Raw genomic sequence first — 24,352 nt, 5'->3', positions numbered from 1 at the left:
ACAATACATTTCAATATTTTTATAATCTTTATAATTCAGTACATGTTCAGTACAATACTGGGAATTGAGAGCCTGCCACTGGTGGACAAACTGTCAACACATGCAGTGGTGGGAGTCGGAGAAGTACTCGGATTTCCACAAAGAATTTATGTTACAAGTAAAACTCCAATTGAGTAAAAGTACAAAAGTATTGGCATCAAAATATACTTAAAGTGCCATGTAAAATACTCTTTTATATGAATGCAATTACTTTCCAGTTTCCATATCTTATTTGAGTTCCCGATTTGAGTTTTCTTTTAATATCCTGTCTGCATTACAGTGACCTGATCTATACGACGGAGAACTTCCGCAAAGCCAAACTGTCGGCAGGGAAGACAGAGAAGGACAGCCGGAACGTCGATGCCCTGCTGGAGCCATACAAGACGGAGAACGCCAGGCTGGTCAGAGAGAACAATGAGCTCCACCAGGGCCTTCTGAAGCTGACGGAGGAGAAGGAACGGGTCACCAGAGGTACGGGAGGGTACAGCGGCTGCTAGGCCTGTCACAATTGTTTCATACTTAATCACCCACATGAGGAAAGCAACATAATTGCAATTATTTTTGCTTAATCGTTTCCATGTTGATTTTCTTTTTTAAATTATTATTTGTCTCTTTTCAGAGCTCAAGGCCTACGTTCGGAAACTGGACCATGATTCCTCTGACCTCAAGTTTCTAAATAATCAGTATGTGCATAAAGTCCGCTGCCTGGAGAAGGACAGCAAGGTGAAATCTGAACGCATCCAACAGCTCCAGGAGAAGAATATGCAGGCTGTGATAGCAACACCAGGTACTTTCTAAGCTTTGCATAATATCTTTTTCTTTTTTAGCTTCCTCTCAGCTGTCCCTGTTAAGAAAATGCACAAAGCAAAGACCCAAAGCTCTAGCCTTGGGGGACTCCAGTCCTTTCCAGCATCTCTAAAGAAATGGGTTTGTACTTTCTGCTTGCTTTGACAGGTGGGAAAAAGCACAGCATTGCTTTCAGACGTCAGAGGATGCAGATTGACGGACTTGTACCCCCCTCTGAAAACTCGGCGTACCCCGTGCCGCAACCTGATGACCCGTACATAGCTGACCTGCTACAGATGGCCGACGGAAGGTATGCTCTCGTTTCGTGGCTTCTGCCCTTTTATCCTTGAGAGTAGTTGCACACCTACACACGATGGCTGTTTTGGTTTTAAACGTGCATCTTTCTTTTTTTACACTTCACTTCACTGTGAACTTCATTTGTAGGATTCAGGAGCTACAGGACGACGTCATCAAAGTGAAACTAGATGTTGAAAGAGCAGAGGAATGTGTCAAACACTTAAACACTCAGGTAAATAAACTGGCACGCAACTGAGAAGTGAGAACAGTGGTTCCCAACCTTTTGTCCTTGGAGTCTTTCCCTCCTGACATCTGACAAAGCTATGACACCCCCCCCCCCCTCCCCAATGCGCACACACAGGCCTGCATACACTTGACAAATAGCTGATCTACAACCTTACGGCGTGTTGCATTGGGCAAATTCGGAGCTTGTAGATCTGCAATTTTTTTTTTTTTACAATGTTAATGCACAACCTGGGGTCCTCATGTGGACCCCAGGTTGAGACACACTGATTTAGAAACGTGTCACATTGATACATGTATTGTTAAAGATTATGGTGTTTGTTGCATTAGGTGGAGGAACGCGACAAAGAGATTGAGCGCCTCAATCGGGCGCTTGACGGAGGGCGTCCTCATGATGTCATCTCCCTAGAGGCTCAAACAGTCAGCAATGAGAAGCTGATTGCACACCTCAATCTTCAGGTCAGCATACCAGTGGCACTTGTACTGACTAGAGAGCCCAACCCATGACGGATCCTGATTTTGAAGGATCACAGATGTTTTGACTGATATTTTGGGGAAAATAAGAAAATAAAATAGCCAATCTATAAACTGGGGGTCCTTGAAATGAAAAGATTTGGACCCTCTGTCCAAGATTAAAAATGTTGCTTTTGGTTCCACAGATAGAGTACCTGCAAGAGGCCAACAGGACACTGGAGAAGCAGGTAGAAGGCCTTCTGCAGAAGAAAAAGGATGCCTCCAGCGAGGTGGCCGATCTGTCGGTGAAGAACCAGGAGCTATGTGAGGAGCTCACCCACATAGACCACCTGGCCAAGCAGATGGAGATGGACCGCGAGCGGGTGCTGGAGACCGCCGACGTGGAGCTGCTGGAAGCTAGGGTGGGTACATACTAGTACATACTACATACAATGAAGTCATCAGAATGGAAAACTAGTTATAATAATTAACTTGCTTTGTTTTCTCATTAGAAAGAAATGCAGAGGCTACGGCAAGCCACTGAGGACTTAGAGGACATTATCACTAAATTACGAAGGGTAGGTGTACCCTCATGGCACATGACATTTTGGAAATTGGTTGTGAAAGTGACGGAGTTGAAATTGTCCTGAATTCAGCTTAAGTCAAATCCAAACATTCCCAGGCCTGTTGTGTCCATGTGAGCCAGTTGTATGTAACTGGTGCATTCTTCTTTCCCTCCTCAGGAGCAGTCTGAGGGGGACTATGAAAAGGACCGTCTCAGGGACCAGCTGGCACAGGTCAAGGAACAGCAGGAGAAAATGGAGGGACTGATGAATTTCCTGGAGGAGGAGAAGAGGAGGCTACAGGACAAAGTGGAGAAAATGACAGCAGCTGGTGAGCAGCACGTTTATTGCACTGCCCCCTGCTGTGGACCTGATGTTAATAACTTGTACTCATTTGAAAATGGCAAGAACACAGCTGTTCACTGGGCCTGGCCATTTTCAATCTATCTTCGTATAATTGGTCTTCACTAATGCTCATTTATAAGATGGCACCATTTCTGTCTACTCTCTGTGTGTCAGAGGAGGGCTATGGACACTGGACAGTTCAGAAACCTGCCTAGTACTTCTCGTGACATCATTGATAGACAGGTTTGGTCATTTCAAACAAGAAGAACTTGACGTGCAGAATTAGAAGCCATTGTTCTCTTAATAATAATTAATACATTAAAAATAAGGCTGTACTTTGTTTCTGTTAACTTAGAATCCCCATTGATGATGTCATTAGTAGGCAGGTTTCTGAACTGAGCATACAAATGAGACACAGATTGCGTACACGGAAATTGTGCCATCTTATAATGAGCTTTAGGAACAATTATTTGAAGATGAGGTTGAAAATGGGTGAAGTGCTCCTTTAATACTTTCACTAATGTACAAGGGGAAAGGGGGACAATGTGTCTGGAATTAGGGTCTATACATTCTCAACTGTAATAGTGACCGAAGGTCACAGTTAACTATGGAATCGTGCATTTCTCATCAGTGTGTGTGTTGGTTGGTTGGTCGGGGTGAGAGAGTCACGTGACATCATCAGGGATGGAGCACGTGACATCACTTGACTTGATCAGGGATGGAGATCCCTGATGTCATCAATATTAAGCCCATATATGGAGATCCCTGATGTCATCAATATTGGCCAGCAACTCTGACCTCAAACCCTTAGATCTCCATATATGGAGCTGACCTCCATTTAGACTCTAGACGGGTCTAAAAATTAAGATCTTACCCCCCATGCCAAAGCACCAGCGCTCGCCCAGCAGTCTGCTGTCAAACAGGCACATATGTTGATCTGACCCCCCCCCCCATTACAAAGCGCCAGCGCTCGCCCAGCAGTCTGCTGTCACCCAGGGGGCGAGGTCACTTCTCGCACTCAGGCGTCTTACTGGTCATATTTGATAGTTCAGGTTCATGCTGGATCAGTTCAAATGTATCAAAATTTGATGAAACCTTGGTGAATTTGATAAAATACCCCCAGACAGTTTCCATGGTGAATAATACTGTCTGCTTTTCTCCCAGACAGAGAACTGGTCCTGGAGCTAGAAGCCATGCGGGTTAAATATGGCGTGTGTGGGAGAGAGCGCTCCCCGTCCCGCCTGGATGCCTTCGTTCGGAGCCTAGAAGAGGAGAGGGATTACTACCGCCATGAGGCTGACCGCTACAAGAGTGCCAGAGGACCAGGTGGTCTGGATGGCAGCCCCACCCGCACTCCAACCAGAGGCAGGAGTCCCAGGACAAGGGTAAGCAGAAGGGTTTTGGCTGGGCTGCAACAATTCTGAACTAATCCATTTAATTTATTAATACAAGAAAAAACGATAATTTATTATAATATAATATTTTTGTTCCTTTCAAAATGTTTAGACATTTTCAAAAATAGCAGATCTACAAGCTCACAATGCGTCATATATTGCGAGGCGTGAACTTTTTGGGCTATTTTACAACAGAGGTGTACGACATGGTGTACAAATTGAGGGATTAAGTGCTTAATCATACTAATAGTTTAGTTGATTATACAAATATATATTTTGAAACAATCACCTTGATTCGGTGATACTATATTAAAAATCACCCCCGTGTGAAGTGAGGGGCGCTCTTATCATACATCATTATGACGTAACATGTCTATTTGCTCAGACACTATGACGTACAATTCTCCATTCATTGTCAATGAGAATTTACTGTTTGTGTAGGACATAAATAGCCGCTTTGCTCAGACTACGAAATTTGCTTAGACACTGACTTAAAATTCTCCATTCATTGTCAATGGGCATTTAATGTTTGTGAGGGACGAAAATCTACACTAATAGCTGAATATAGGAGGGGCTGTAGCAACTCATAATGTAATAGCAACTCATAATGTATTAAGGGCTCAAAAAGGCTCATAATGTAATAAGTTAAATGTAATAAAAACTCATAATGTAATAATCAGCTCATAATGTAATAAAATCATGAGCACATAACGTAATAACAGATTTTTCAAAAAAAGACGTGTTACATTATGAGTTGCCATAATAGGCAGCTCATAATGTTATAAAAGTTCATAAGGCCTAAAAAAAAACAACTTTGGTTTCCGATTGGCTGTCATTTTTGGGCTGAGTAGGTAGGGAATTTATTTTATTTTATTTTATTTTTTTATTTTTCGTGGGAAGGATGGGTAGCAAGGAATTTATTTTATTTTATTTTATTTTTTATTTAATTTATTTTTGTCGTGGGAAGGATGGGTAGCAAGGATTTTTTTTATTTTTTTTCCTACAGCAATGATGGATAGGCTTCTTTTTTAATAACTTCAATATTTGCCTGAAATACCATCTTTTAAATAATGAATGGTTCAAGTACACATAACACTGTATGCCTACAGCCAAAACATTTGAAAACTTTGAATAGAATGTCCACAGACTCCACCACACACTGGTTGAATACTTTAGAGTTTTAATTCAACTCCAAACCAAAGTAAAGTGCTGCATCACTCACATACCAAAAAAAAAAAAAAGATCTTCAAGTAATAAAGCTGAAACATGAACTTGTGTTTTGAAGCAGAGAGCTACTGGCTATCCCTGGATCAAACAAATCAACTTAAACCAACCAATGGCACGAGGAGTTGGAAAACCAAGAATACTGACTGGTGAATGAATTATACCAGGATTTGAAAATAATAAAACATTTTACCCCAGGGTATGAGATGAGCTCAATTCAGAATGAGGAGCTTTAACAATTAAGTCCATTCTAAATACTGATATACAGTATGCAGCTTAAAAGTGAATAGTGTTAGAACGGTGGTTGGTCAAACAGATTAGAACGGTGGTTGTTGAACTTGCTACCGCTGTCTGGCCTCTGGTTTGCGAACCAAATTAATTGCTTAGTGTTCAGCATCAAAGTATATAACTTAAATTAACTTGCCATATGCTTAAATGTTCTATACGCCCATCGATTAATCCGTAATAGCTCGTTTTGGAAGCGTCGGGGCTTAACGAGACACTGCTGTCTCGTTGAACCCAGCTGGGTGAATAACCTAAATCAACGTCACCACGGTAAATGCTCCATATAACTATGAAAGCGCTAAATGTTAATGTTCACTGCATACACGTAATATAGTTGACCAAGCAATGTTACAGTCCACTGTAGGCTACAGCTATATGGTTTCCAAATCGTAGCGCTGTAGACTACAGCAATTTAATTTCCGCATCGCAGCGCAGTGCGCCTCATGTGTGCCCAAAAGAACAGATCTGCAAGCTGTCGACACGCAATCGAGCGGCATGTTGATAGTTTGCATGTCTGTTATTTTGGTTAGGCAACGCACATTACGCGTGGTATGTGGGTTTGAGAGGCAATGATTAATGTAGGCCTACAGTAGCCTAGTAGATTATAGCCAAGTTGACAGTTGTCATAATATTGTATAGCTCTGTTCTGGACTGTTGCACAACGTTAGCCAACGGTGAATGATGAAAAAGTTGCACTTTGTTAACGAGGACAGTATTGGACATGCTGCGTCACTTCAGAGGATCGCTGCTACTTTGATTCAAAGATGTTTACTCACCCCTGGAAATCGCTGGAAACCATTAGAATGTTGGAAATGGAACGTGAGTTACAACCTCAAGTAGCCTACCATGCACCTCGCCATGACGCATTCCAAAACATTTGCGCACGTGATATTTTAGACGAAAGAAAACGTTATTTTGACTTCGCGCGTCCCGATGGTCTCATCAAAGAGAATTTTAATGATCAAAGACCTTTTTGGTCTGGACTCGGTCGTATTCTGAGCTTTTTTTTTTTTTCATTTTTTTTTTCACCAAATGCCAATAAAATAATATGAGTCGCGCATATTTAATAGGGTCGGTCGGCAACCGGAAACCAAAGTTTTTTTTTGTTAGGCCTAATGTAATAATGGCCCATATTGGTGAGAAAAGTCTTACACTGTCATTGTTATTACCTCTGTTGACAAATGTAGACTTTCATATGGCCCATATAGTCTTACACTGTCATTGTTATTACTTCTGTTGACAAATGTAGACTTTCTTATGGCCCATATAGTCTTACACTGTCATTGTTATTACTTCTGTTGACAAATGTAGACTTTCTTATGGCCCATATAGTCTTACACTGTCATTGTTATTACCTCTGTTGACAAATGTAGACTTTCATATCGTCACCTTATTAAACTAATTAAACTAAAAATATGAAAAAATATGACTATTGACACTAAAGGTGTATGTCAATCATGTAACATGTAAGGATAAAATGACTTAGGCCAATATCTGAACATGCCATTTTAACTTAGGCAATTATAAACTTTATTTAGGCCAAATTACTTCTGCAGTAAGTGACTTAGGCAAAATGTTTTATTCCAATTATTTTTAATAAACCATGGTTTAGGGCAGGGATATTCAAATGGCGGCCCGCGGGCCACATGTGGCCCGCGGAGCGCCCCCTTGTGGCTCCTGGAAGAATTTTGAAAAATAAAAATAAAAACATTTTTTTTTTTTTTTTTTTTTGAGAATAATCAGAGGGATAATAAAAGTTACAGGTATGGTGTGTGCGATATTAATTGTGAGATTACCATAATGACGGTAATCATTAAAGGACCACTTTTCAACCTATCTTCATATAGGCCTATAAGTCCTCACTAATAATCATGATAAAATGACACGTTTTTTTCTACTCGGTCTGTGTCACATAGGAGGGCTGTGGGCAGTTCAGAAACCCACCCAACAGTGACATCAATGGAGAATCCAAGCTAATATAAACTGCAGGCTTTCTAGTCCTGAAAAGTTGCAATGCGAAAATGGAAGCCATCATTCTCACAATAATAAACCCTGTTCCAGGTCCATTTGGTTCCATTTGTACACTCTCAGAGTTACAGACCCATAAGGGTATACCTGTATAGACATATTATCCTGCTTATTACTGTGCGGAAATATACATAAATCTTCGTGTTTGAGCACAAAAAGCATTTTGAGAACCCACAAATTTCCGCGCTTCGCGCGCACACTGATCTAATTGAATACCCCTGGTTTAGGGTCAGCCACAGAGTGTTTAAAATAATATCAGAGAACAAAGACATTTGACACTGAAGGGGAGTGAATTTGGAGTGAATGGGACTGAATGGGAGGTACTGTTACTATGGGACTGAATGGGAGTGAATGGGAGTGAATGGCAGGTACTGTTACTATGGGACTGAATGGGAGTGAATGGGAGGTACTGTTACTATGGGACTGTCACTCCCATTCAGTCCCATTCACTCCCATAGTATCAGTACCTCCCATTCAGTCCCATTCACTCCCATTCAGTCCCATTCACTCCCTTTCACTCTGAATGGCCATTGTTTTAATAGGGTGTAACAGGAAGGCCTTTTACATTAGGGCTCGGGCGATTTTACCAGAGGTGGCCAGCATCACCAGGTGGTGATTTAGGCCAAAAAACATTTTTGGCAAAAAATGACTTAGGCAATTAGTTTAATAAGGTGACGATATGAAAGTCTACATTTGTCAACAGAGGTAATAACAATGACAGTGTAAGACTATATGGGCCATATGAAAGTCTACATTTGTCAACAGAGGTAATAACAATGACAGTGTAAGACTATATGGGCCATATGAAAGTCTACATTTGTCAACAGAGGTAATAACAATGACAGTGTAAGACTATATGGGCCATATGAAAGTACATTTGTCAACAGAGGTAATAACAATGACAGTGTAAGACTTTTCTCACCAATATGGGCCATTATTACATCATGAACTTTTATTACATTATGAGCTGCCTATTAAGGCAAATCATAATGTAACACGTCTTTTTTAAAAAAAATCTGTTATTACGTTATGCACTCATGATTTTATTACATTATGAGTTTTTATTACATTTAACTTATTACTACAGGGGCTAGCGTAGTATTTGTAGTATTTCATCTTGGAGTCAAATCATGTAATTATCAAATTAATTACAGGGAATGAAACCCTGGGCTGATTGTGTAGCTATTAGCTAATAAGTAATACAGCTGCAGCTCAAATTGTGAAATTGTCAAAATTGGGTGTGTTAGATTTAAGTATGCCCAAAGCCATGAGTGTACCAATGTGCAGGCTTAAGCAGTAGTCAGACCCATACGTCATACACTGATGTGGCAATCGGCTGACCAATTGGGCGGGTTATTTTTAAGCTCACCTAATTCTGCGTTCTTTCTACATATGCGTTCCTGGTTATTTTTGCAGTCAGTTTGTATTGGTGGTGGTGTGGAGGGGGGCTTATCTAACTGAACTTGAACAAAGACAGATAGTGCTCAGTGTGAACGTCCCTTAAAAGCTCACAATGTAGTGACATGTTGTCCACATGTAAATATGCTCTATCTTTGCTTTCATAATAATTGTATTTTTATCTATTTTATTTTATTGCCTATATTAATGACCTGACCAAAATATAGACACCAGGTTGAAAGTGATTAACAATATCGTATGTCATTATCAAATGCTGTGACAGTCTTGGTAAGCAATGAAGCATGGCCAATATTGGACTAAACTCTGACGTTAAAAGGCACTGGACATGCATGTATAAGTATGGAACAGTTGAGGAATGCAGTACATTCAAGATGCTGAACCTGCCGATGAGCAGATGGGTGCCTTCACTGCCTTGCATGGTTTAATCCGCTGTCGGTGTGTGAATGGTTGAATGTAAAGCGCTTTGGAGGAAGACGCTATATAATTTACCAATTTGTTTCCAGGGCGACGTGGTGGAGAAAGAACTGGCTCGCGTGGTGAGGGAACGAGATGAGCTGAGAGTCGCTCTGCTGAGCTTTGAGAGACAAATGGAGGACATCCAAACCAACGTGAAGTCCCTCACCGCTGAGAGAGACCAGCTGAGAGCACAGCACACACGTGTATGTCTGACATGTTTACACTTTCCTTACCGTTTGCGTGGATCCATTCAGTTGGGACCAGGCAATATATTGATTCCTTCAAAACTGTAAATGTCTGTCATTGAACCATACTATTCTTCAAAGACCAATCGACGACGACTTGCATTTAAAAAAAGACATGCATGCAGGAGAATAAAGAAAGGAACATTTCCCTGTTCAATTTGTCATGTTATGACAAATTTACATGACAAATCAACATGGGACATGTGCTTTCCTTTCCTTCAGTGTAAATTTACTCTCAGCACCTTTGTCGCTTGTTAGTCACAAGTTTCATGTGTGTGTGTTCGTTCAGATGCAAGATGAGCTGACCCAGGCCTGTAGCTCTGCAGAGCATGACGACGTGGTGAGGTTGAAGGAAGAGAAGGAACAGGCAGCCAGGGAGCTGCAGCAGGTGACCTCGGAGAGGAACGCACTCAAGGAACACTTAAAGGTCTCTATAGATGTCTCCGTACTATCTCTCTCACCACCACCCAGGCTAAGCCTTTCCATCCGATTTCTACTGCGATTGTGACCAGCTCTGTGGTTGGCCACGGTGTAGTTGATTAACCCAGGGGTTCACAAATATAGTTTAAAGGAATCCCAGTTGGGCGTGCATTAGGCTCCGAGACTGTACTCTGTCACTAATCTTTATCAGTGGATTGTTAATATTTTAGACTGCGTTGTTACATTATATCCATTCCACACTGTGCAGTATCTTTTAGTTTTCCATCAGTCTTTCTGTATATTAATATAGGGTACTACATGCTTTTTAAGGACTCCATTGAAGGAAATGCTGAAAGCAAAGAACTGGAAGAAACGGTCAGATCACTGTCTGAAGACATAAAGAAGGTTGGTGAAGTTGAATGATTATGATTTCAGACCACCTACTACTTTTTATTCTGTTACTCTACTATAATCTGTTTCATCACTTCATTCAAGTTCACAGTTGTAGAGTGTTTAGTTTGGGGGCAAAGTTGTTTAGTGTAGACAAGAGCCCCGGGGGGGGGGGGGGGGGGGGGGGGGGTTCAGGACAACTATGTAAGTGCATAGGCGTAATAACAGCATAGTTTTACTAGACTTGCATGTTTTTGTTCTTCATCAAGGCCAACGAGATTATTAAGAAGCTTCTGGGGGAGAATAAAGAAATGGCCCGCAAAAACAGTTTGAGAAACGCGGTCAGCGTGTCTCAAGAGAAGGTGCTCCATGAGACTGAGGAGACGCTGAAGGCGGAGATGGAGGAGATGGTCCAGCAGAGGGCAGAGGTCAACGCTCTGAGGTCTGTATTCAGACGAACGGCTTTGTTTGACTGAGCATGCCATAGCTAATAGCGATGATTTGATTAGCTGAGCAAAGTACATATTGAGGATAAAAAGAGAGGGCGTCAAAAGTGATTGGCCGGAATGACATTTGAGATGATTTGATTGGCTGAGTACGGAATGTGATGTATGATGATAAGAGCGCCCCTCACTTCACACGAGTGTGATTTTTTTAAAGATGGGTCAGGTTGGCGTTTAGGTTAGCCAATGTCATAGTCGCTTTGTAATTTAACTAGTTTTCTGTGGAATGACACATTTCATGTCTTGTTTCGGTGTGGTTTTGATCTGTGTTTGCTATAAAGTGGGAAAGCAAAGCAGGGCACTTGAGTCTCAACTTTGTTCACAGATGGCCCATCACTCTTTTCCCTATGCCCAGTCTCTTTGGATATATATTTTTTAAATTAACCATTGTTTGTTGGTATTCACAAGAGATTGAGACTAAATAGCTGAAACCGATCCATTAGAACGCAGCTTCTGACATCAACTGAAAAGTAATGGTGTTGGACATAAGGACATACAGGGTTTCCACCCGACAGCACCATTGGGTGGGGACGTCGGCTGCCAACGTTTCATGCGTGCTAATGATGATGATGGTGGTGTGGTGTGTTTTCAGGCTGCTCCAGGAGCAGATGGAGCGCTCCCTGTGTGACACCCAACACAGGCTGTCTGTGAAGAACAGTGAGCTGCAGGCAGCCTGCCAGCAGATCCACAAACTGGAAGAGAGGATAGGTGAGAGGGTTTACTCACAAAGAATATTTGAGCACTGTGCTTGCGTGTATTTTCTGGAATAGGTCAACTTATGCAAACTAGACCTGTACGTGCCTGTCAGTTACCGGTCTACTTGGAAACAATGCAACTTGGGAACCTAATAATACCCGTTGTCAACTTGCCATAGAACCCAATTTAACTGTCTGTCTGTGTCCCACATGGAGATCTCTGTATTTGTCTGTCTGCCTGTGTGTGAAGAGTGCAAACTGAAAGTGGACTGGTTAAGTAATCAATTGGCAGGTGTGGGGTTGCCATGGCAATCAATTGGCTGAAGCAGAGGCTGGAAATTGCACAGGTGAGGCTGATTAGGCCCACTGGCAGAGCCTGACCAGAGCTTCTTGTGGTGGTTCTGGAGAACTGTGGGACCGACCGACTCGATACCCGGCACTGCACTCCCTGCGGGGGTGTGGAACGCGTGCGTCGAATTTGAAGTCGGTGGGGCAAACGGTGATGCATTGAGCTTGTTGATCTGCATACTGTGTGTGTGTGTGTGTGTGTGTGTGTGTGTGTGTGTGTGTGTGTGTGTGTGTGTGTGTGTGTGTGTGTGTGTGTGTGTGTGTGTGGTATCTTGTTTGTACATTTCTTAATTACAATGCAATGATATTGAAAAACACTTTGTAATTTGTACTTTTGAATACTTACATTAAAACAAGTACTTAAAGTACAAATTTGACAGGGCAACATTCACTTTTTAACAGGATAATATTTGATTGGGAGTATCTGTTCTTTTGACTCGAGCACTGGGGTTGAGTGCTTTCATCCACCACTGCAGCCCAGTAGTGGACAATTAGTTTAACTGTTGCGCCCCTATTTGTGCTGCGTCCGCCAGGCGAGCTGAGTATCCAGGGCTCTGAGCACAGGGAGAAGGCGTCCAGCATGCAGAGGTCCATCGTGGTCCTGGACAAGGACAAGGACACCTTGCAGGACGAGGTGGACCACAAGACAGAAAGGCTGGCGGAGCTCCAGCAGGAACTGAACAAGAAGGTAACCGTCGCATGCACCGCCACCTCAATGACGGCCTCAACAGGTCCTCTGTGATCACAGGCTACGGCAGTGTACTTAACCGTTACTTTTTTCTTGTTAGATTGTTGCACTGTGACTTACAGTTTGGCTGGCAGCAATGTAGGGGAGGTTCCTTGGCACTGATAATACATCTTCATAAAACCCACCAACAGATTTATCCACTTTCTGTTGATAATGTTAAAAGAATAGCTAAAATATGTTTTGCTACTTTTCCACAGCACTGATGTACGATAAAGTATACTAGTAGAGCATTAATTTAGCTTTTCCATCCTTTGGACTTGTGTGAATTATAATTATATATCTATATCTATATATGTTTCACTCATTCTTGAGATGAGGGACAAAAGTGGAAAAAACATGTCCCACACATAAGAGCCTTATTTATGTTAAAAATAAATTAATTCATAAAGATAAAAGCACTTGCAAAGTTAAATGTAATACAGTTGTGTATTATTATTAGGGATGCACCGAAAATTCGGCCGAAAATGGCAAAAAAAAAAAATTCGGCCTATTCGGTTTCGGCTCAAATAGGCCGAAAATATATCACCGAATAGTCAAAACACCGGGTCGGTATAAACACAACACGCGATTGTCTTGAACGTAACCAGAGCGCTCCGCATCTACCTCTCTCTCTCTCCCAACTTCAGTCTCCCCCACACACACACACACACACACACACAGCGTCAAGTTGCTCTGTGCTGTGGCTGCGATGCGCTCCGCGAAATCTGCGAGCTCATCAACAGGTCCCAAAACATGGTATTTGTGAGCACCGCCACTGTCTATTCTTTTGTCGTATGACAAAAAATGCTCCCCAATGTCTGAATCTGTGAGTTTGCATGCAGGCTACGACGAACACTAGCAGTAGCTTGCTCGTTAGCTCCTCAAATTTGTTCCACCTGTGTGTAATCTCAGCAGCGCATTGAAGTGGGCACAGGCAGGGCAAAAGCAGAAGCAGAACGTCCGTGAACGTTTTGCTTAACAATGATCAGTTGTTCAGTGCTGTTTAACTTTGGCATATGTGATACTAGAGCCTAGAGAACATGCTAATATGGCTGCTAAATAAGAACGTTTTCCCCTATCAGCTAGCATGCTATTGTAGTATTGTGTGTGTGTGTGTGTGTGTGTGTGTGTGTGTGTGTGTGTGTGTGTGTGTGTGTGTGTGTTTGTGCGTGCGTGTGCGTGCCCACACACTGTGTAGGACAGTGGTTCTCATAATGGGAGTTCCAGCTAAATTATAGATAGTTAGGAAGTAAACCAAGTGGGGCCGGTCTGTAACAGAGTGCAAAAATGGAACCAAATACACTCTCAAAATTTACATTGATTTTTACAATAGAAATAAAAATAAATTGGGGTCCCAGAGATAGAAATGGGAAGAAAGACAGTCAGCTATACACAGTCAACATTACCGATTACAGTATCATTACAAGTACAAGGAATGGCAATGAAATCAAATTGTATTAAAAAGGGGGTAAAATATTAATTTTGAAGGAGTATTCATTTTTTTTTTTTTTTTTTTAAGATATTTTTTTGCGGCTTACGCCTTTTATTAGTTTTTGAAGGGACAGACAGTAGGCTGACAGGAAACGGGAGAGAGATGGGGGAAGACATGCAGTAAAGGCCGTGTCGGGCTCGGGAGTCGAACCCGCGGCACACTGCGACTGGATTACCAGTCGGGTGCCCAGACGGTTACGCCACCGCCTGGGCGAGTATTCATTTTTATTGTCTTTATTGTTAGTTACAACATGCCTACAATAACTTGAAGCATTTTTTTTAAAGGTAATTGCAAAAAAGGCGCCATAATCCGATTAATCGTTTAAATAATCGCCCAATGAATCGATTATGAAAATCCATAATCATGTCTTTTGCCATAATCAGGTAGCTTTACAACAAAGCTGTATTCGGCTATTCGGTTTTCGGCCAACTGTTTCCTATATTCGGTATTCGGTTTTGGCCAAGAATTTCCCTTTCGGTGCATCCCTAATTATTATGCCATTAATTTTATTATAATTGTTTTCATATGCCATCTGAATTAGTTTTTTTGTGACCAACTTTTTATTTTGTTTTTTTAAAAGAACCCCGGGTTAGCACAGACATTACAGGAGAGGGAAACAACAATGGTGCATACGTATAACATAATACATGTTTCTTTTTCTTTTTTTTCCTAAAAAAGACAATTATGATGAAAACCAAAACAAAACATAAAGAAAAACACGTGGCAATGATGTTTTAAAGGACAAACAACAATGGGTTAGACTTTGTTTACAGAAGTATAAGAATTCGACCTAACGGAGTCCTGATTTAACTTTCTGTGCCGCTGTGAGTAGGGCTTGGATGGAATCTGTCTTTGCTCCCTGTGCTCGAGCACTGGAAGCCTCCAAACTCAAGACGTCGTAGTAGGATATTTTCCAACGGTGGATACTAAGGTTATGGGGTGGTTTCCATCTCATTACCAGCATCTTTTTTGCAGCAGTTAAACCGGCAAATAGCACTCTCTTCTTGTGAAGTGTTAGGCTTAGAGATGAATCGTCATTTAGCAACAGGATGTGTGGTAAACACGGTATGTTTGTCTCAACTATATCGGACAGAAATAGTGCCACCTTTGCCCAAAAGGCTAATACTCCTGGGCATTCCCACATCATGTGTATGTATATTCCGATGGGTTTTAGCGGACATAGTGAGCATAGAGGACTTTGTAGTATTTTAATTTGGCAGAGTTTCCTGGGTGTAGAATAAAATCTTAAGATCAATTTGTAATGGGTTAGTTGATTGTTATAATTACGAGACGTTAGTGGAATATTATTCCATACGTTCTGCCAATTTATTCTGATATTATAATCTTTTAGATCTATGTTCCATACAGTGATAATACCTGTAGTAACATTTAATTTTTCTTGTAATTTATTATATAACCCGGAAACAAAGCCACTTTTAACATTTATACCACTCAATACAGTCGTTAAAGGATGAACTGGTAATGGTTGGTTCCAGGGGACTCCATAAGTGCGCATCGCAGTACGCAACTGTAAATAAAAAAAGAAAGATGTACCAGGGAGATTGTACATTTGTTTGAGCTCCTGAAAGGATCTGAGACCATATTCATTATATATATCCGATAATTTGTGGATACCTTGTCTTTGCCAATTCGGAAATATGATTGGTCTTTCACCCAACTGTAGGGAATTATTCTCGAAAATAGGGGTGTCTAGATGCCATTTAGTATCCCACTGTCCAATTTTGGCGATATGTTTCCAGGCATATATCGAGTGTGCTATAATTGGACCAAATTTAGTGTGACAAAAGGTGTGTGAGAGACCAGAAAAGAGAATATCTTTAAAAGTATAAGGAGATATAATATGTTTCTCCATGTTCACCCATGGTACATCAACATCATTGTGGAACCATCTTAACAGCGGTCTGAGCATAAAAGAGAAATAATACCTTTCGAAATTAGGGACCGATAGTCCTCCTGCCTTCCTACTGTTTTGAAGTGTGGAGTTACTGATCCGCGGATTTTGCTCATGCCATATGAATTTAAATACCAGGCCCTGCAGCTTCTCCCAGAATCCTGGGGGAGGTGGTAAATGAATCATACTTACAAAAAAATTAATTTTGGGAAGTATATGGGTTTTTATCACAGAGAGCCTAGCTGAGAAGGAAATTAATAATAGAGACCAACGATGTAATTCATTTGTTATCACCTTCTTAATCTGAATTAGTTAAAAGCAGGCACTGTACCCAAAAACGCCTGTTTTTAGCCTGTCCCCAGCAAGTGGTCACAATTTCAAACTGCTAAAAAAGTGTCTAATACTGTCACAATCACATAAATATACATACTAAATTGAAGTAGATTGTCAACAACATAGCAAACAATATACACAATTAATTTTAATTTATATTTTCCATTAGATATCTCATATCAAATGTGTGTCCCACGTCTCCCGTCAACTCCGTCAGGTTTTTTAAAAGTCTTAAATTAATCAGAAAATATTGTCGACAGATTTAGCCTGAAGACTCCTTTTCCAAGTCCCGTTTATATTTGTTGCAACAGTGGAGCACCTGGTCTGACAAGCATTCAATTGTTTGATATTTTAAACAAACAATGTTGATATCAATGAGGTCACAGCTTTTACATGTCAACTCCGTCAGGACATTATTATGATCTTTGTTAAGAATTCCAAAATAATGTTTATTATTTTAGTTTAGGGTTAGGTTTAGCTAACAAATGAAGCAAAAACAAAATGGCTACATTGTACTATTTTTGTCAACTCCGTCAGACGTCAACTCCGTCAGGTTTTGTGTCTGACGGAGTTGACATGTATCTGACGGAGTTGACAAAAGTGTTCCTAAAACAATAAAATTATAGTTTTTGAATAATGGGACGTATTCTAATTTGGCACACAGTTAGAGCATGCCTTAAGGAACATTTTTGGCTATAGGGCCATCACAGATTTGAATCGTGGTGACCATGGCAGCCATTTTCCAGAATTGCCGCCACCTGATGTTATTTTACAATAACTCAAGTTCTACACCACCTAGGATCTTGATTCTGGTGACTAACATTTTCAAGGATGAGGGATACAGTGGTACAATTTAGATTTTCCCTGTGACCATGACCATTGTTTTTCAAAATGGCCGCCACCTGCCAGGTGGACATTAAAAGGAGGTGGGCTTTCTGGCCTTTGACTTGTCCCTTTCAGGTACAGACGCACAGTTTGACTTCACTGGCCACTGCAGTGTGGCGTTGTATCTTGGTGGCTTCCTGCCAGTGTTTCTCCATCCTTCTCATGAGCTCTGTGTTCTGGGGCTCTGTTATAGTCAACTTACATTGTCTTGGCTGGAGATTGCTTTCCTGCAGGGTTCAGCCCAGTCTTGTGCAGATGGCTGCTGGCCCACCTGGAGGCCCCAACCTCACTTGTTCGGTTGGTGTGATTAGGTGGGGTGGTCTTCCCCAATCAGGATGAAGGGTTTGACCCTTTCAAACGGCAGTCTGGCCAAGTGTCTGTATTTTGTTGTGAGGCTAGATACAGGATACGATTGCTCACCCAGCCCCAGGTGACTTGAGGTGAAGGCTCCTTTGATTTGGTAACATTGCTTTGGTTGACATGCTGGGGACACAAAACGACACTGATGCCTTCAGTGTCTGCACATCCTGCCTGATAGTCCTGAAGGCAGATCTTCTGTCTTCTGTCTTTCGCTCACTGTTCACTGCTCACTGTTCACCTCAAGCAGGTCTTCAAGGTGTTTGCCTTTGCACAGGATATATGGCTAGGACTCGTGCTTCAACCACTCAGAGAACTCCAACATGGTGTTGGTTGCTCCTGGGCCACAGAGCATTGTGCGGCAGAATTCAGCTCTCATCTCTGGTGGCAGCTTGTTGAGGAGTCGTGCAACATGTGAGCCGCATCTAAGTTCTGTGTCTCCCTCTGGGCCTAGGGTAGACACTTACTATTTTCCGTAACACTAATTGGTGGGGCTGTCCAAACTTGTTGTTTTGGTGTCAATCGGGTCTCTGTTGGTGAAGTCGGGTCTAGGTGGTCTAGAAGATGAGTTAGTCAGGGGATATTAATACAATCTGGTAATAAATTCCTTATCAAGAATTTTCTTCACTAATGTGTTTGGAAGGGTGTCTACTAACATATCCCACATTGCTTTATATTCAACCACCCTAGGGGAACTTTTGACAGCTGATGAAAGTTGGGGTACCATCAACAACCTAGATAAGGCAAAATGTTCATTATGCTTTAAGTAGCATGTGACATGTCAAACTAGGGAGTTTTCATGATTCTGAATGCATTCCATGCATTAGCTATGCACAAAGAACACTCCTTGGGCTGAAAACGGCCATAGCCGTCATCACAAAATGAGGTCATCACATTTGGGAAAGTGGATATATGGCCGAATTTAGCCCAAGGGGTTTGACCCCTAGTTTGGCCATAGACTCCCTAGTTTGGCCATAGCCACTTGGTATGGTACCCAACTTTCAGCAGCTGTCAAAAATGCCCCTAGGGTGGTTCAATAGAAACCAATGTGGGATATGTTAGTAGACACCTTTACAAACACATTGGTGAAAAAATTCTTGGTAAGAAATGTATTCACAGATTTGACATTATTCTGATAATATTCCCTGACTAAATTGGTAAAATAATAGCAGGTCCACCATTTTTTTAAATGGCTGCCATTGTCACAGGATAAATCTAAATAGTACAACTGTATTCCTCCTCCTTGAAAATGTAGGATTAGTCACCAGAATCAAGATCCTAGGTGGTGTAGAACTTGAGTTATTGGGAAATAACAGAAAGTTGGCGGCCATTTTGAAAAATGTCTACCATGGTCACAGGACAAATCTAAATAGTACCAATGTATCCCACATCCTTGAAAATGTATGATTAGTCACCAGAATCAAGATCCTAGGTCGTGTAGAACTTGAGTTATTGTAAAATAACAGCAGGTGGCGGCCATTTTGAAAATGGCTGCCATGGTCACAGGGCCAATATAAATAGTACCACTGTATTCCTCATCCTTGAAAATGTGGGATTAGTCACCAGAATCAAGATCCTAGGTGGTCTAGAACCTAAATCAGTTAAACTTGTCAACTCCGTCAGATGTTCGTCAGACGTTCGTCCCGTGATGTTTTTGTTAATTTCCAAAGAAATAGAAAATGTCATGTTACATTTTTTGTGCTTATGTATTGACACACCAACTGAAATGATACGTAATGATGATTTTTTTCTTTTTTTTACATGGTTTTCATGTTATAATATTGAAAATAAAGGTTGAAATGACGGATTTGAGAAATTGGATATTTCAGAATAGTGTGATATTGGAACAAAACAATATTAAAATAATTGTATTACTTAACTTGATTACTGAAAGCCATTATAAGATAACTGAGGACTTTATATTATTGTTGAAATTATCAAATTAAATTAAAAGGGATTTTAGTGTGTCTGACGGAGTTGACATGAATCAGGTATTAAGTGCATAAATGTCCCATTTTAGAAAAATGTTATGCGAAAAACCTGTTCCTTCTCAAGATTGGTAGTTGAGACCTGTGTCTACAAATACATCTATTTGATTTGAATGTATCTTAAAAATAAAAATAAATCTAGTTTGAAAAAAGTTTTGTCCCTTATCTCAAGAATGGGTGGTTTATATATATGTTTTTGTTTTTTGTTTTCCTAGGAAAAGACCATCGAAGAAGTCCGAATCACTGTCACAAACTTGGATAACTCTTTAGAGTAAGTATGTGTGGCTTTTGGGTGTGCATGAGAAATGTCTGTAAATGAGAGTGATTAATTGTAGATTAGAGTAAAGTAAAAAGTCATGTTTACAAATTAGCTTGTCCAAGGAAAATAAACTAATTTACAGTGTGACTAACTATAAGAAATGTTGGTTTGCTTGTGACGATGTGTGCTAACCTGGCAGTCAGCTGAAGGGGACTCTGAGCAGCCGTGACAGGGAGGTTGGCAGTCTGAGGCGACAGCTGGACACAGCTCAGGAGGAGCTGGCCCGTCTCACCAGAGACCGAGACGTTGCACGCACGGAGAACAGGCGGCTGCAAGATGACCTGGCTACCATGACCAGAGAGAACCAAGTATGTAGAGTACAGGAGATGTGACTAATAACTTTTAACACATTTGACACCTTCAGCTTATATGCATGACAACACCAGTGTCTTGTGAAAATAGATTACCTGCAAGCTTAGCTATTTTCACAATTCTGAAACTTTTGGAGTGGTGCAACCATTCCTATAGACCGATTCCGTAGCGGGTCTCATGGTCCCAGCCTACGTATTTCCTGTAGGCGGACTCGACGTAGCTGCAGGGTTTAAACCCTCACCAGGCGCACCTCTTCCACTACAGTGAACGGCAGAGTGACTGATGTTAGTTTGCCTCAAACTTTACTCCTTTACCTGCTTTTTTACTAACACTAACATTACAAAGATGCCCAGAACATCGAGATGAACCTGTGTAGTTTATGGCTGCTCCAACAGTAGTGGCAACATAAAAAAAAAAGAAAAAACTGAATGTCTAATATCCACCGCGGTGGCTGAGACCAGAGCCATTGAGTAATGGTTGAGACGAAGCAGTGAAAGATACATAACGCCAGTCTTACCCAATACCAAATATTTCTGTTTTATTAACACAAGGCTGCTGTACTTTATACCTCATACTTTAAATGCTTAGTATGAGGTATAAAATACAGCAGCATTGTGTTCATAAAACAGAAAGATTGGGTATTGGGTAAGACTGAAATTATGTATCTTTCAGGACCTTTCACTGCTTTGTCTCAACCATTACTCAATGGCTCTGGTCTCAGCCACCACGGTGGATATTTTGACATTCCGTATTTATTTATTTTTTATGTTGCCACTACTGTTGGAGCAGCCATAAACTACACAGGTTCATCTCGATGTTCTGGACATCTTTGTAATGTTAGTGTTAGTAAAAAAGCAGGTAAAAGAGTAAAGTTTGAGGCAAACTAACATCAGTCACTCTGCCGTTCACTGTAGTGGAAGAGATGCGCCTGGTGAGGGTTTAAACCCCGCAGCTACGTCGAGTCCGCCTACAGGAAATACGTAGGCCATGAAACAGCTACGGAATCGGTCTATAGACAGCTATGTGTGTCCCTGGCTGGCTGGCTGTATCCTAGCTCTGGTCCATAGATCTAATGCGTTTCATTTAGAGCTATGTTACTCTCAACTTCCGCCGCTCGCATGATTGCAGACCAGCCTCTACTCTTTGGCGTACATAAAAAGAACGTTTTTGCTACTCACCAAAACAAAGGCGAGTTGTGTCATTAGAAAGCCTACTTTCCTTAGTGGACGCACTCTGAGCCCCCCACCACACGTATAAACTGTACTTTTTGGCCAAAAGGGGATTTTGTTTCCACCGGGAAAAAGATATTTTTAGTTACTCCGCTGCGCCCTCTACTGATATTGCCCAGAGAACTGCCTCATAGAGAATATTTTTCCTCCGGTGAAAGAAATCCCTTTCTGGCCAAAAAGTACCGTTTATACGTGTGGTGGGGGGCTCAGAGTGCGTCCACTAAGGAAAGTAGGCTTTCTAATGACATAACCCGCCTTTGTTTTGGTGAGTAGCAAAAACGTTCTTTTTATTTACGCCAAAGAGGAGAGGCTGGTCTGATTTCGATTTGAGATTTAAAACTGAAAGTCCCATATCCTTACTGCGCAGGGCAGAATCGTAGAAGCAGTAGAAGGCTATGGACCAGAGCTAGCTGTATCCCTGGGTCTGAGCACGGAAAATGGCATATTTTCACCAGTAAATGTTTTGGACGCGGTCGGCTGGCCGGAATCGGCCTGGCACCCTGAACGCGTTCTTGTGGGTCTGGAAGTTCCGAGGACCCCCACACAGAGTTAGTTTGACTGTTGCACCCTACTTTACTGGTGATGATGGGTTAAACGTGGCTATAAAGTCGCCGTGTGTTGTGCACTGTGTTCCAGGCCGTACACGCCGAGATGGACGAGGCCTTGCATGAGAAGGATGAGCTGAAGGCGAGGGTTCATTCCTACATCATTGAAGTGGCCCGAATAGAGAAGCTGATGGCTGTCAAGGCAAGGCAATATTCAACCATTACACTTTTAACTTTTGGAATCTGTCAATTTCCTCCTCTACAGATTTTGGCCATAAAGCCAATCTTACATCTGATTATTATTATTATTATTATTATTATTATTATTATTATTATTATTACACATTCACTTTCAGCAAATTGAATCTTACCAATGTCAGTTGCCCTAAATTGAACATACTAATTGCAGTTAAAGGACAACTTTAGTTTTTTTCAACCAAGGTTCATGTTTTAGGTTATTAGAGATTTTTCTTTTTCATTTGCTGCTTTCTGTATAGCATGGGGCTATATTATGTAATGTAATGTATTGTTTTACAAAATTTCGATTTATTTTATTTTATTTTATTTTATTTTATTTTATTTTATTCTATTTTATTTTATTTTATTTTATTTTATTTACTATAGCCCTACTAGACCCCATATTCTAGACATCCACATTCAGTAGATGATATTTGTGATATTTTGTGGCCAGATGTCATTTTCTGGGGTCTATAGTAAATAATAAAAAAATGAATCGCTATGAAATTTTGTAAACATAATACATGCCCCATTACACACGAAAAAAAAACAAAGAAAGTAGCAAATTAAAAAATATAATAACATTCATTACTTTCTCTAACAACCTAAAATAATAACCTAAAAACTAAAGTTGTCCTTTAAAGATGCTTTTGGGTTGCATTGCTTATTGTTTTTCTTCTTTAAAAAAAAGCTCTATTTTCCGATAGCAATCACTTCTATATACAGTAGTCGTGTTTGTTCAGTAACACAGGTCTCTCCATCTCTCCAGCTCTTTAATAGTCAGAAAATTCATTGCAGAAATGCATGCAGAAAATGCAGAGAGAGACCCACAACATTTATCAGCCTTAATTGTCTACTAGTGTTCCAGTTCCAGTGTTGTTTTTTGTTTCATCAATTCCAATTTCACTTGTTTATCCTGTATGATTCTCTCTCCTGATTAGATAGAATTTGATCATGGGTGGTCTCCAGAAAAAGTAGTTCACATGGCATCACCACCACTTTAGCCATTTACATGTTGGCTATTCAAAATGAACAGATCTACAAGCTCTCACTTTGCCGTAAGCTTGCATACAGTAGCTGCAATATTTGAAAAAGATTAAATCATCTCTTCTGGGGGTCCCTGGAACAGAATATTTTAAAATGGGGGTCCATGGCCAAATAAATATAAATGTGGGGGTCCTTGGCATGATAAAAGCACTGGACTAACAGTATCTTTATACCACAGGAGCAGGAGAATAGAGACATGCTGGAGCGTTTCCGCCTGGCCCACTCTGAGGTGGAGGAGCGCGGTCAGCAGCTCCATCAGGCAGAGGGCCTCAACAACTCCATCCGCCTGGAGCTGTTGTCCTCAGACACGGAGCGCAGGCGGCTCCGTGAGGCCACCGGCAACCAGGAGAGAGAGCTCCAGCAGGTGAGAGTGATGGGCCAGGAACGAAAGTCAGGAAAGATGCACGGTGAGATGCATGCAGGATTCATTGGTTATAGCAGATATAAATTGCTCATGTTGCATCTGACATTTACAGTAAACGATTTCCAGTTGTATGTAATGTTTAAACAAACTGAGGTGAAGAAAATGCCAGCACTCATTGTAGGCCGAAACGCGTACGCTCACTCTCGTCAGAGATAAATAAAATCATGGAAAAGGACATACAATGAGTGCTGGCATTTTCTTCACCTCAACTTATATCTTCGAGCCTTGCACCTAGAAGGATTTTGTTTTAACCTGGAGTGTTGCGGGTTGTCTGCTACGGCAGTTCTTTTTTCTCATGTTTTTTTTTTTTTTAAGATATTTTTTTTGCGGCTTACGCCTTTTATTGATTTTTTTTTGAAGGGACAGACAGTAGGCTGACAGGAAACGGGAGAGAGATGGGGGGATGACATGC

The 24,352-nt window shown here is 41.1% G+C and overlaps 1 protein-coding gene across 1 annotated transcript in view; it reads left to right on the top strand.

Moving 5' to 3' along the window:
* The window catches only part of cep135 (centrosomal protein 135), a 30,522-nt gene that overhangs the window by 1,070 nt on the left and 5,100 nt on the right, over window positions 1–24,352 (top strand). The window contains exons 3-21 of the mRNA XM_083767101.1: window positions 320–510; window positions 659–826; window positions 994–1,135; window positions 1,270–1,354; window positions 1,696–1,824; window positions 2,025–2,240; window positions 2,331–2,396; window positions 2,562–2,712; window positions 3,891–4,111; window positions 9,580–9,735; window positions 10,067–10,204; window positions 10,528–10,602; window positions 10,857–11,029; window positions 11,683–11,798; window positions 12,667–12,821; window positions 20,043–20,098; window positions 20,286–20,454; window positions 22,324–22,434; window positions 23,695–23,880. Coding sequence (XP_083623227.1) covers window positions 320–510; window positions 659–826; window positions 994–1,135; window positions 1,270–1,354; window positions 1,696–1,824; window positions 2,025–2,240; window positions 2,331–2,396; window positions 2,562–2,712; window positions 3,891–4,111; window positions 9,580–9,735; window positions 10,067–10,204; window positions 10,528–10,602; window positions 10,857–11,029; window positions 11,683–11,798; window positions 12,667–12,821; window positions 20,043–20,098; window positions 20,286–20,454; window positions 22,324–22,434; window positions 23,695–23,880 — 2,704 coding nt within the window. The remainder of the gene's footprint in view (window positions 1–319; window positions 511–658; window positions 827–993; window positions 1,136–1,269; window positions 1,355–1,695; window positions 1,825–2,024; window positions 2,241–2,330; window positions 2,397–2,561; window positions 2,713–3,890; window positions 4,112–9,579; window positions 9,736–10,066; window positions 10,205–10,527; window positions 10,603–10,856; window positions 11,030–11,682; window positions 11,799–12,666; window positions 12,822–20,042; window positions 20,099–20,285; window positions 20,455–22,323; window positions 22,435–23,694; window positions 23,881–24,352) is intronic.

This window comes from Protomyctophum parallelum, assembly GCF_964188405.1.
Source record: "Protomyctophum parallelum genome assembly, chromosome: 6".
Classification (NCBI taxonomy): Eukaryota; Metazoa; Chordata; class Actinopteri; order Myctophiformes; family Myctophidae; genus Protomyctophum; species Protomyctophum parallelum.
This window is presented reverse-complemented; position numbering and strand designations above follow the sequence as displayed.